The sequence below is a fragment of the Erythranthe guttata genome, chromosome 1 (assembly GCF_056151865.1).
Source record: "Erythranthe guttata isolate IM_541 chromosome 1, IM_541, whole genome shotgun sequence".
NCBI classification, from domain to species: domain Eukaryota; kingdom Viridiplantae; phylum Streptophyta; class Magnoliopsida; order Lamiales; family Phrymaceae; genus Erythranthe; species Erythranthe guttata.
The window spans coordinates 1,416,188-1,428,657 of NC_142533.1; the positions used below are offsets into that span (position 1 = coordinate 1,416,188).

General features: G+C 38.0%; 2 protein-coding genes and 1 non-coding gene across 4 annotated transcripts; 2 read left to right on the plus strand and 1 right to left on the minus strand.

The window, feature by feature from the left end:
* The first annotated feature begins 512 nt into the window (after positions 1-512).
* DBP1 (DNA-binding protein phosphatase 1) lies at positions 513-3,325 on the plus strand. 2 transcript variants are annotated; one of them, XM_013000500.2, is made up of 4 exons: positions 513-1,002; positions 1,567-1,773; positions 2,129-2,340; positions 2,456-3,325. In XM_013000500.2, the coding sequence occupies exons 1-4, from the start codon at positions 820-822 to the stop codon at positions 3,018-3,020; spliced, it is 1,167 nt and encodes a 388-aa protein (XP_012855954.2). In that variant the 5' UTR covers positions 513-819; the 3' UTR covers positions 3,021-3,325. The 2 variants fall into 2 exon arrangements, with proteins under 2 accessions (XP_012855954.2, XP_012855953.2); XM_013000499.2 differs by having other exon boundaries at positions 526-1,002; positions 1,564-1,773.
* Positions 3,326-3,470: 145 nt separating this feature from the next.
* LOC105975319 (pleiotropic drug resistance protein 1) lies at positions 3,471-9,807 on the minus strand. The gene is made up of 19 exons (XM_013000501.2): positions 9,221-9,807; positions 8,961-9,081; positions 8,758-8,846; positions 8,579-8,663; positions 8,339-8,498; positions 8,170-8,246; positions 8,036-8,089; positions 7,865-7,955; positions 7,486-7,787; positions 7,125-7,406; positions 6,719-7,035; positions 6,465-6,625; positions 6,258-6,361; positions 6,018-6,174; positions 5,375-5,931; positions 5,006-5,296; positions 4,700-4,917; positions 3,959-4,613; positions 3,471-3,867 (listed from the first exon to the last, which is right to left on the minus strand). Exons 1-19 carry the CDS (start codon positions 9,544-9,546, stop codon positions 3,610-3,612), a joined length of 4,305 nt encoding a protein of 1,434 aa, XP_012855955.1. The 5' UTR covers positions 9,547-9,807; the 3' UTR covers positions 3,471-3,609.
* A 2,553-nt stretch (positions 9,808-12,360) lies between these two features.
* Positions 12,361-12,432, plus strand: TRNAG-UCC (transfer RNA glycine (anticodon UCC)). Its single transcript has one exon. It is a non-coding gene; the product is annotated as a tRNA-Gly (tRNA).
* Positions 12,433-12,470: the final 38 nt, after the last annotated feature.

Sequence of the window (12,470 nt, forward strand, 5' to 3'; positions counted from 1 at the left end):
GATAAACTATTAAGTTTTCTTTATAAAATTAATTTTAAACTGCTTCGATAATAAGTTTATAAGCTATTTTATTTCTTCTCATTATAAGATCTTAAATAATGTGGGGTAAATGTATTTAAAAAAATAAAAAATTAACGTTCATTTTCTGAACTTTTAAGAAAATTACCAACCAGTTTAAAAGGATTTATAAGCTGTTAAACATCTCATAAGCTAGTTTTAACAACTTATAAGTTTAGCTAAGAGCCCCTCGAAGGCGTATGTGATTTGTAACTTTTAAGTTGAAATTTATATAAATATTACTTGTATAATTTTTTTTAGATGTCTTCACTTCCTATAACCTTAATATATATAAATGAAAAAATCCAAAATTAGAAATTCAATGTCAAACACTTGGAAAAAAAGGAGACCTTTTATAAGGACACGCGTCGTTCAGAAAAACTGACACGGCACCGTTTCGTGGGTTGTCCACGTCACGCCTTTACTTATATATAAGAAATTCGCAGCGGCAGAATCCCTCAAAAAATCGACCCGATACGTTGTTCTGCGAGAGATCCCGTCTTTCTATACGTATATACAAATACAAATCTGTATCTATTCACAGACTGTTACATTATTGAGCCCTAGTTCCCCCAAATCGAAAACCCTAGCGACCACCGAGATTACCAAAACAACCCGAATTTTCAGCCCCATTGCATTAGGAATTTGGGGATTTTCATTTTAATTTTGGTTCTTGCTCTCAGTTTTTTTTTTTTTTTTTTTTTTTTAATAACACCCGCTCGTTAGAAACTTTCTTCGGAGGAGTGATGGTTGAGATTTGCAATGGAGGGCAGTAGAGTAATTATCGACAATGGCGATGCTGGCAGAGAGAATTGCAGCTCCGGCGACGGACGGCCGCCCATTCCCAACTCACTAGGCGGACGAAGCGTTTACCGACACTGCTTGAATTCTGATGGCGCGCCGCCGTCTTTGTGTACGAAGTCTCTTGTTCGGCACTCCTCTTTGGTAATTCCAGTTCAAAAAAAATTTCCTTTTTTTTTTTGGCCTCTTTTGTTCGTTTAATTAGAAGCCTCGTGTTGTTTTGAAGTAATGACAACTTTATGAAAGGATTTTATGTGATTTTTTTTGGGTGATTATGCAATTATGATTTGGGAATTGAGGTTATAAAATATAGAAATTGGGGTTATGGGCTTTATTGTTCCTCACAGGAATTGCGTTTCTGATATATTTGGAAAGGGAAAAGGGGAATGATTCAAATTTTGATGTGTTAATTAGTTACTGCTTGATTTGGTTGTAAAATTGCAGTCATTATACTCTGAATCTTTGTGGTTAGATTATCTATTAAATCTATTGAATGTCACTATCTGAACTATGCCACATGGAGGTTCTTGTTTCTGTCATGGATTAGTGTGTTTTCACCAAAAGCTATTAACATTTTCAGGGACAGACAGCAATTTTGCTGTTTGTCCTAGATTTTTTAGTATCTTCATTTTACTCTGTGTGATTTCTTCATTTTGTAAATTTATATTATTACGTATGGGGATTGCATTTTGACTAGAGGTTTAGCAGGTCAAGATCAGGTCCTCGGACATCTCAATTGGGACAATATTGAGTGGAGATGACAGTGTTGCTGAATTTATGCCCCTGCTTCGGTCAGGTGCTTGGACAGACATTGGTTCTCGTTCAAGCATGGAGGATGTATACATTTGTACAGACAATTTGATGCATGATTATGGGTCAAATATCTCCAACCACAAGCCTACCGCATTTTATGGGGTAATTTTTCCCTTTTAAACCTTTCCCTTGTATTCTTTTTTTGCTACTCCCGCTTACATTACCACGATTATTGATGATAATGAAGTTGTCATCAGTCAGCTTTTGAATTATAGATCTGCATATTTATGACTCTTGGTAATGTTTTTTGTGTAAAGAAATTTCGCTGGATACTCTAAAAAGATTTGCCATTAATTATGTTTCTATGTTGAATAGAATTGAAAAAGAAAGTGGTTGGATCCTGTCTATTTAATTATGTTTCTCTGTAGTATATTTGTGATGTGAGTTGTTCGATCTGTCTGTCTTTTCATTACAAAACATTGCAAACTCAGCACTCATGTCCCTTCTTCTTGGTCAGGTTTTTGATGGACATGGAGGAAAACATGCTGCTGACTTTGCATGCTACCATTTACCCAGATTCATTCTTGAGGACGGAAATTTTCCTCAGGAGATCGAGAGCGTAATATCAACAGCATTTCTACAGACCGACACTGCTTTTGCAGAAGCTTGTTCCTTGGATGCAGATCTCGCCTCTGGCACCACTGCTTTAACAGCTTTGGTTATCGGAAGGTTAGTGTTCCATTAACTACGCACATAATCAACTTGTTTCAGTTTTCAAAATGCAAAACCATAAATTATCCTTACTGTAACTTGTTCCTTTTTGTTTTTGTTTTTTTCACTTTAGCTCTCTGGTGGTGGCAAATGCTGGAGACTGCAGAGCAGTGCTTTGCCGAGGGGGTAAAGCGATTGAAATGTCGAGAGATCACAAGCCTCTTTGTTTAAGAGAGAGAAGGCGAATAGAAGCTTCCGGAGGTTACGTGTACGACGGTTACCTAAACGGACAAATAAACGTAGCTCGTGCTTTAGGAGACTGGCATATGGAGGGGCTAAAAGGTCAAGATGGTGGGCCCCTCACTGCAGAGCCAGAACTTATGAGCACAAGATTAACAAAAGAAGACGAGTTTTTAATCATAGGCTGTGATGGTCTATGGGATGTTTTTATGAGCCAGAATGCAGTGGATTTTGCCCGAAGGAGGCTTCAAGAGCATAATGACCCGATTAGGTGTAGTAAAGATCTTGTTGACGAGGCTTTGAAGAGGAAAAGTGGGGACAATTTATCGGTGGTGGTTGTCTGTTTTCAGACAGAGCCGCCGCCTAGGTTGGTTGCTCCTCGTGGAAGAGTACAGAGGAGTGTTTCTGCTGAAGGGTTGAAGGAGTTGCAGAGCTTCTTGGATGACTTGGCTAGTTAAGATGGGAGGTTTAATTAATGTTCGATCTCTTTTCTTGCATCTGCACCTCAATTTTTTTCTTTTCTGTTTTCTCTTTGATCATTATTTATTGGTCTGGCTTGAGATTTTGAGAGGATTTAATTCCTAGTTGTAAAATATGCGGAGGGGGTTCAGTTTCGCATTTTCTAGGTTTTTTTTTTCCCGTGTATTTTGTTAGTTATTTATCGGGCCTAGTTGCCGTTAGATTTGAACTAATGTAACCATTAACTTGGATATATAGAGAGAGCATTATGTTCTTTTATGTGGTTTTTTGAAAACCAAACTAAGTTATCCTGTACTCGATTCAGTCGCAGATTGTTTGTGATAAGTTTGTTAACACATCGAACGAAGCTTGGAACACATACTTTTGTTCGATAAGTTTTGAAGTTCGGCTCAAGCTTGGAGTTTTCTTTAAAAGAATGTGATATAATATGAACAAAAAATTGAGCTATTCACGCTCGATTATTTTATATTTATATTTATATTTCAAACCCGGGCTAGCCCGAAACAAAGAATGTCGATAAACGTTACGGAAAAACGGAAGCAAACTGTTTAGAAATATACACATTATCTATCTTTTCTGGAAGTTGAAAGCTCTGATCGAGAAGGCAAAAATGAAGCCGAAGAGCACAGCTAATCCAGTGATGATTATCGCAACGTATCCCACAAAATCGTGTTGAAATCCGAAATAACTGTGCACGAATTCTGCAACTGTTTCATCAGTGTCGAGCCTATCTTGCACGTCACCGAATTGCGAAGCAACCAATCCGTAGAGCGTCCAAGCTATCGGGCAAGCGTAGTAGTACCATCTCCACCACACCGGGATTCTCTGTTCACCAAAAAAAAATTACGAAAGAAAATAATAAACCCGAATTGTTAATTTTATTATTGTCAATTTATTTATTTTCCGGGATACTTACTGTTTTTGGAATGATGAATCCGGAGAAGAGATTCCATAACCCGTAGAATGCCGACGAAACAATGGCGGCTATGTTGTGGTTTGGCGTCACCGCCACCGTCATCATCCCGTAAAACGTGAAGTACATCAGCGTGAAATACATGAAGAAAATGTACCAAAAGAATTTCACGACCGTCCATTCGAACCCGATCATCGCATACACAATCACACCGTATATGAGTGTTTGAATCAGAAGGTAAGGCAGTTCAATTACAGCCTGTCCAAACGCATACGGCAAAGCCGAGTACATTCCAGCAGCTCTCTCTCTGTAGAAGACCGTTCTCTCAATCGCAACAACCGGTTGAACCGACGTAGCATTTTGTATGCCGAGAAATAGAACGGCAACGTACATCGAACCCATTGCGTTGAACACGTCTTGCTGTCGCTCCCGTTTGGACCCGATACCCCAAAAAATAGTCCCGAAAAGTAACGCGATGAACGTCGTAAATAGCAGCCTTACTGCCGTGTACGGAGGGTTTCTCCAATACGACCAGTGCTGCTTCCACAGGCAAGCCATGCATTGAGTCGAGAAAGATTGCGAGTACCGTTTCGAGAAGTACAAATCTTTCGAACCCGGGATCGGTACAGTTAGCTCCTCGATCAGCGCTTTGTTTTTCCTGAATTTTTTTTAATTTCCACAAATGATTGAATTAAACATGCCGAGAGGTGAAAATCGAGCTAACGTGTGTTTTCGGTATTTTACCTGCAAAGTTCGGAGTTCTTATATAGTTCTGCAAAATCGACGCCGAGAGCTGCTTCTTGTGCCGTCGAGGTTATATCGAGCATCCACGTAGCTGGATTATAACCGTCTTTGATTTTACTGATTCCGTCGATTTCCTCAAAGTATTTAATTAGCTGAGAAGAATGTCGGCCTAAAGGGCCCACGTATATTTCTTCGCCTCCTCGTTTGAGTAGTAATAGCTGCATTTTTTTAATTCATTTATAGTGTTCGCTACTCGATTTTTCGAAAACAGCTAGGCCACGAGATAACGATTAACTAATTAATTACCTCGTCAAAGGCATCGAAAATGTCGATGCTCGGTTGATGGATAGTGCAAACAACCGTTCGACCTGTATCGACTGTGTTTCTAACGGTTCTCATTACAATTGCAGCAGCTCTTGCGTCGAGGCCCGAAGTCGGCTCGTCCATAAATATGATCGATGGATTCGCAACGAGTTCGACCGCAATCGTTAGCCTCTTTCTCTGCTCGGTCGAAAGTCCGTTCACTCCGGGCAAGCCCACGAGCGCTTCTCTCAGCGGTGTAAGCTCGACTAGCTCCATCACCTCTTCAATAAACATCTGCAAATTCATATAATATAATTTATTTTCGACTACGTAAATTTATGTATCTTTTTTTTTTTTTTTTTTTAAATGAACCTTTCTCGTTGCAGTGTCGACTTCGGGAGGCAAGCGCATCCACGCGGAAAATTGTAAGGACTCGTGGACCGTGACGTGAGGTGAGTGAATGTCGGTTTGCTCGCAGTATCCTGCAATACGTGCGAACGTTTCTTGCTTTTTCGGGTAACCCGATATAGTGATTGTCCCGTTTATATAACCACCGGTTTTCCGACCCGCTAATACATCCATTAAAGTGGTTTTCCCGGCCCCACTAATGCCCATCAGCGCCGTCAAAACTCCGGGCCGGAAAGCACCGCTCACGCCTTTCAGCAGCTCGAGTCGGTTTTCTTGAATTCCTTGAGCTTTCATTTCCTGTGGCATATCTACTGCGTAACGGATATCGCAAAATGTGATCGAAAGAGGCTCGAACGGTAAAATCATTCCTCTCTTCCGGTTTGGATCGGCATTACCGATAACCGTGCCGACTCTTGATGACATGGATCCCGACGACGAACTTCTCCGAACATCGTCTCCTCGTCCCGCATTCCTCTCCGCTACTGCTTCTTCCGGTAGAATCGCTTGTGGTTTCCCGAACGCTGCATTCGCACACGTACCAAATGTTCTCAAATCGTCTTAGAATAAGATCTAAATATATAAAACCGAGGTATACGAGAGCACTTACGGTTCAAATAAGTCAGAGCAACGGTAACTAGGAAATTGAATAGGAACACGTATCCGATAATCGCTCCGACACCAATCCAATACCATCGTGCTTCCGAAAAAAGCCCTCGAGCTTTTAAAACCGTCAATCCAACCGATTCCGTCGAGCCTGCAGGAACCTGTAAAAAACGAACATTTCTTAACCGTAAGTTATATATACTTTAGTTTATCCCCTCGAAGAATATGCCGGAATGATTCTTACATGACTCCAACTCTTTCCGAGAAACTCGTTCACCGCGATGGCGTTCTGCCCGTACATCAAAGGCGAAGTCCAGAAACCCCATATCCACCATTTTTTGATATCATCTGATATAAACAAGTAGCCGTAGTTACGTTAGTCGAATTCTGAACCGACGTACGTATGAGCATTAAAGCATCGAAATCTTGCATTTATATTTTCGGTAAATACCTCGTGATAAAATGAAACCACCCAAGACGAAAACCGTGAGCAATGCGCACGAACCAAACGTATTCGCAACGATGAGGTTTCGTCCTAGCGCCCCCATCAAACGGAACAGCGCCGAAGCCATTTGATTCACACATATAAGCAGAAGCAGTTGTCTGAAAAACCTGCCATTTGAAACCTCGATAAATTAATAACCTCGTCTAAATAATATTTTTTTATCAGTCCCGACACAACGACAACGTGTTAAAAAGATTTACCTTCCGGCGTCAGAATCGTATCCCGTGGCATAGTAAGTCATACCCACCCAAATAGCAACTTCGACGAGTGTGATCGGAATCTTGAGAATCCACGAAGGCAAAGTATATGCCCACGGAGGAAAAAACAAAAGATCCCGTTGCTTGAAAAAAACCGGGAGTTTCATAATACTGAGTGCGAGCTCCGAGAATCCGTTGAACATAATCATAATAAGCGCGAAAAACAGAGCACCCAAGTATATTCCGCCGTCCGTCACGTTATTCTTCGGCATTTCCGTGCGCAGAAACAACGTCAATGAAATGCTAGCTACAATGATAAGCTGGAGACGCGCGAAAAAAATAATAAACGAACGGTCAGTGATATTTTACCGTCGTTCGAGGGGTGAAAAAATCGTTACGTGGATCTTACTTGTAGCATCTTGAATATGTAGACGAACGAATTCCGCTTCATCAACAGATATTCTCGAGCCACGCACGCTTTCAGAAGCTCTTTTTTGCTGACGCCGTATTTATCGGTGGTTAGTGCAGTAGGGTGGCTCTTTTCCTTGTCGAACGGAACCGCCAGCTCATCGCCGAGCTCTTGACCGATACGGAACGACCGGAATGCTTCGGAAAACTCTTGGACAGAAACGTACTCGTAAGTTTCGTCTTTTTGTATCCGGTACTGTTCTTGATCTTTCTTCGACGTCACCTAGAATTTTGCATGCGGGATTTTACGATCAGTAGTTTCTTTTTACGGATACAAAAAAGACGAAAAGGGTATTACTTACTTCCTGCAAGAAATCGGCTACTCCTTTTCTCTCGGGGCATCGAAACCCCATGTGCTCGAAGAATTCTAGTACGTTTTCTCGGGGACCTTGGTATACGATCTGACCATCGGATAGAAGAATGATGTCGTCGAATAAATCGTACGTTTCCGGTGCAGGCTGTAGGAGTGAGATTATAGTAGTTCCCTGCAAAATGTGGATCGATTGTCGTATCGAGTTCACGATTTGGAAAGTTGTCGAACTATCCAAACCGGTCGATATCTCGTCCATGAATAGTGCTCTTGCCGGTCCGACCATCATTTCGCCTGCATTATAAATTGGAATCGAATATTCGATTTTAGAAATTGGATTGCGATAAATTAATTTTTTTCGATAATCGTACCTGTCGTGAGTCTCTTTCTTTGTCCTCCGGATATTCCTCGGAACATTTCGTCGCCTACTAACGTATCGGCACACACTTCAAGTCCTAAAATCTGTACGGAATCAAGTTATTGAAAAATATCAACCGATTTTCGTTACATCATTGACTGAAAATATCGAGTTTTTTTTTTACCTTGATGATGTAATCCGTTACCACACTTGCTTCCTGCCCTCCAATCGACGATGCCTGTCGAACGAAAAAAAATCAAAAAACAATTTTAATTTGTTAGCATTTTTAGAAATTTTGCACTTGAGTTCATCGACAACCTTCATGTAAATATCGAGATCAGGGTCCGGTTTAATGTTTGCTTCCTTCTCTCTCCTCGACAACTCGGTCAGCATTTCTGTAAATTCCAAGAAAACCGATGAATATATATACATATATACACTACTCTGCATCGAATAAAAATGAATTTCTTGTTGTATATATATCGACCGTAACGAGCGCCAACTCCTTGACATCTGGCGGAAAAAGCGAGCGTTTCTCTAACCGTCAGTTCTCCAATGTGCAAATCGTGCTGGCTTATGTAAGCCGACGTCCTTTGCGGTACAAACTCGTTCATCTCATGACCGTTGTACGTCACTCTCCCCGATATCTATGCATAAATACGTACTCTTTAGCAATTTCAACATTACGTTAGAGATTTTTAACAACATACGATTCCCGATTCCTTACTTTCAACTCCGGATCGAGCTTCCCAGCTAAAGCTAGTAGCAACGTCGTTTTTCCAGAGCTCGGTGGGCCCAAAAGCAACGTCATCCTACCAAAAAACAAAATAACAAAACAGAGTAATTAGTCGAATCAAATTGAAAAAGACGAACACTTAGTGTATACATTATTTGTTCTCGACTCACCTTCCTGGTTTTATGATCCCACTTACATCATGCAGAATCGGCAACGGTTTCTTTCTGTTCGGAAGAATACGAAGATAACTCAAGAAACCCTGATCTCGATACAAGAAAAACGATACATAATTGCCGAAAAGGTCGATAACTCATGCAAGCACTGATTTTATTTTATTCTATGTTAATTAATTAGTTGAATTAAACTAAATCACCTCCAATATATTGACAGTAAAGTTGAATATGGTAGGTAAAGCTCGACCCCCCGCATATGCATCCGCATCAACGTTCAAGTTCTCGAACCGGACTTCGATCGTCGGAAAATCAAGACCTACCCTGAAATTATTTCCATGTTAAAATATTTTTTTTCGAAAAAAAAAATATATATTTTTTTTCGATCCCTCAAAAAAAAATATTTTTTTTCGAAAAGTCGAAAAAAATCGACTTTTTTTTTTTTTAATTAATAAATAAATACCTTTGAATTCGTTCCTTGAGCTTGAGCAAAAACTTCTCATTGCCTTCCTCGGCAATCTTAAGTAGCCTCTCGACGAGATTCCTTCGTTCGGATAATCCGAGATTCTTTATATCGACTTCTCGTGTTTTACCCTCGTCTTCGACAAGCATGCCTCTCCTTATACGGAGATACGTCGGAAGTTTCTCGAGGGCGGCCCACTTCAATGCTTCTTCGTCGTCTTCGGCATCTTTTTCGGACCGCGAAAAAGATTCCATGCCGGTGTTCCGCCATATACTCGAGCTGCCTAAACGCGCGCTGCTAACTCTAAATATGTCACCACCCTCCATCAATAATGCTTCATCAAACAACACAAGAAGAAGATCAACATGAAGCTTTGTCTCTTTATATGCAACTTCTTTTTTTCTTTTTTTATTTTTTTTATTTATTAATTTATTTGATTATTTTTTTGAGTGATTATGATTCTTGAATAACGTGGCACATTAGATGAATTGCTTAAAGGTCAAACATGGCATTTTGTCATTTTTAGTGGCTGATGTAAGTGTCGATGTCATGAAAACTCACATGATCAAGAATTTGTACTACTTGCCTTTGGTAATTGAAGATTGAAATTCAGTTAATTGGCTGAATCAATATTTTTTTGGGTAAATAACGGTTATCTCCCTGTGGTAAGGTCAAATTACAAAAAAGTCCCTCATGTTTAGGTAATTACGATCACCCCTCAAACTATGAATCTTCTTCCACGTCCACCCTTATGGTGTCAAATTCAATAGAATCTTCTAGATTCCGTGGAATGTTCTCTAGTTTGTACTCGTTTTATGCAAAAAATCAGTTTCTGATGCATCACAATATGTTATTTACAAGCCAAGAGACACATCTTACGATCATCTTGTTTCAAAAAGTGGAGCTCGAATGAGGTAAAACGGGTACAAACTGGAGAATATTTCACAAAATCTTGAAGATTTCATTAAATTCGACACCACAAGGCTTGACACGTAAGAAAATTCATAGTTAATGGTTGTGGTTATAATTACCCAAACATAAGGGGGTTTTTTCGTAATTTGATATTACCTCAGGGAGATGGCCGTAATTTTTTTTTCTTCTTTTTTTTTTGGAATGACAGTTTGTTATTTCCTTTTGAAAATCATCCTTCTCCCACTGAGCTACTTGAAAGCTTTCATGCTTTCTTTATAGGTTTCCATTATTTCACCTAATTAATTTCTCTTTGTTCTTTTCCTCTTGGCCATGTTTTGTTTTATTCGAAAAGATATTCCTCCGTCCTCGTTTAGTTTTCATCTTCATCGTTAAAATCGAAGAACGTTTCGAAAAAATCGGGTATTAAGGTGTAAAGATGCTTCTGTTCCAAATAATACCTATAGAAGATAATGGCTAGAAAAACATAAAATAATAAATAATAATAATAACAATAATAAATTAGTGAATGATTAGTTGTGTTGAAGATCAGAAAACTGATCTCATTTTGAATTTATCTGTATGATATTAAATGGCCAACTGAAGAATATATTTAAAATAATCCCCTCTCACATGGTAAGCTCTACTGTACTTGGTCTTTCTTTTTTTTTTTTTAAATATTATTTTATATATATATATATATACATATATATTATATATACATGTATGTATATATTTATAATTGTGTAGTTGACAAGGCATTGGGATCTGACATAATATACTTGAATGTAATTGGTATGAAGTTTTTGTGATTGATCATTGCTTACATTTCTGCAGTACATTTATTTGAATTTTGTAGGCGGCTTCTTGAATTATTATGATTTATTGGAAAAAAAAAAAAAAAAAAATGTCAAGTGTGTTTGATCATAGAATGATGTAAGTACATAGGTCACAAATTACCAAATCGGAAAAAAATTTATATAATTTAATCATGTTATCGACTATTTGACCGTTGATCTTCAACAATATTAGATGTCCCACGTCCGTTTAATTATATCTGTGTGTTTATGAATGGTAAAGATCTATCCGATCGACGCCAAACTTACTACGCGAATATAATGTTCTGTTAAAATTGCAAAATCATGCATGCAAACAGTTGGACAAATTACTGTTGGATTAATTATTATTGCAAAATGAGATTAAATTATGAGTGGATCAGCCGATATTTAATATAAATCGGATTCTACTAATTTTTTGACATGTGGCACTCTTAAGTCTTTAACTCTTAATAAATCATGCTGATTATAATTAGGGTTAGTGGGGTTATGGATTCTGTTGTTTTTTTTTTTTTTTTTCTTTTTCAATTATTAGAATCCTGATTATATATCCACGTGTCAATCATCCTATGGCATTCGATTTTCCTATTAAAACAGACCATCCGATCTAAATTTGCACCCTTGCAATATCGATTAGGATTAACCATATTAATGATCTGAACCTTAATTAATTACATTTAATTTGTTAATCAACGATCATCAATTAATCCTATAAAACTGTAGTAAAATCCCATTGAATCCTAATTCCTAAGTAGATTTGTCGGTCCAAAAGTCAACGTAACTAACATAAATAAATGAAATTGATTATCTTGATTTAGAGGTACACGTCTACTCCTTATATATTGTGTCCATGTGCAGAGTTACACACAGCTGGTGCCCAAATTTCAAACTTCATTTTCATTATTAAATATATTTAAATTTATATTAACTTTTGAATTAGTAACGGGATTCCCCAAAACTTTCCATAATTACAATTTGCATCCTTAAATTGTGACCATATATATTTATATTGTCTGGTATAAAAAAACAGTCTAGCTGACAACTGAGAATCGTTTAATGTTTATTTAAGATATTCACGATCTTTTGATGCTGTAAGCTAAATCTTTTGTAGCAGACTATATAATAATGATTTATTTATTAATTAATTAATACAGACAAACTCTATAATTGTTCAAGTAGCTGTACAAAACATGATAATGGTAATTAAATGTTCTTGATATTACATCCAAGTCCTAGCTTAGCAAAACAATTAATCTGCATGCATGGCCTCATGTATTTACTATTTGTCCTAATGAAAAAGGAAATCATTATAATTAATCATTTATCCTGTAATTAACTGAAAATATGAAAAGGTAATAATGTTGTAATATTTAATCATTAAAAATTAACAGCAAAGCGTTTGTAGTCCAACGGTTAGGATAATTGCCTTCCAAGCAATAGACCCGGGTTCGACTCCCGGCAGACGCATATTAAATCATATAATTGATTTTTCATTTAATCAAAAA

Excerpts from the sequence above, each read along its gene's own strand:
- DBP1 (XM_013000499.2), top strand. The coding sequence starts at position 820 with ATGGAGGGCAGTAGAGTAATTATCGACAATGGCGATGCTGGCAGAGAG. Across the intron at positions 1,003-1,563 it reads TTGTTCGGCACTCCTCTTTG|CAGGTCAAGATCAGGTCCTC; the intron begins GTAATTCCAGTT and ends CTAGAGGTTTAG. Across the intron at positions 2,341-2,455 it reads ACAGCTTTGGTTATCGGAAG|CTCTCTGGTGGTGGCAAATG; the intron begins GTTAGTGTTCCA and ends TTTTCACTTTAG.
- LOC105975319 (XM_013000501.2), bottom strand. The coding sequence starts at position 9,546 with ATGGAGGGTGGTGACATATTTAGAGTTAGCAGCGCGCGTTTAGGCAGC. Across the intron at positions 8,499-8,578 it reads AGCTCGATCCGGAGTTGAAA|ATATCGGGGAGAGTGACGTA; the intron begins GTAAGGAATCGG and ends ATTTATGCATAG. Across the intron at positions 5,932-6,017 it reads TGCTCTGACTTATTTGAACC|CGTTCGGGAAACCACAAGCG; the intron begins GTAAGTGCTCTC and ends GTGCGAATGCAG.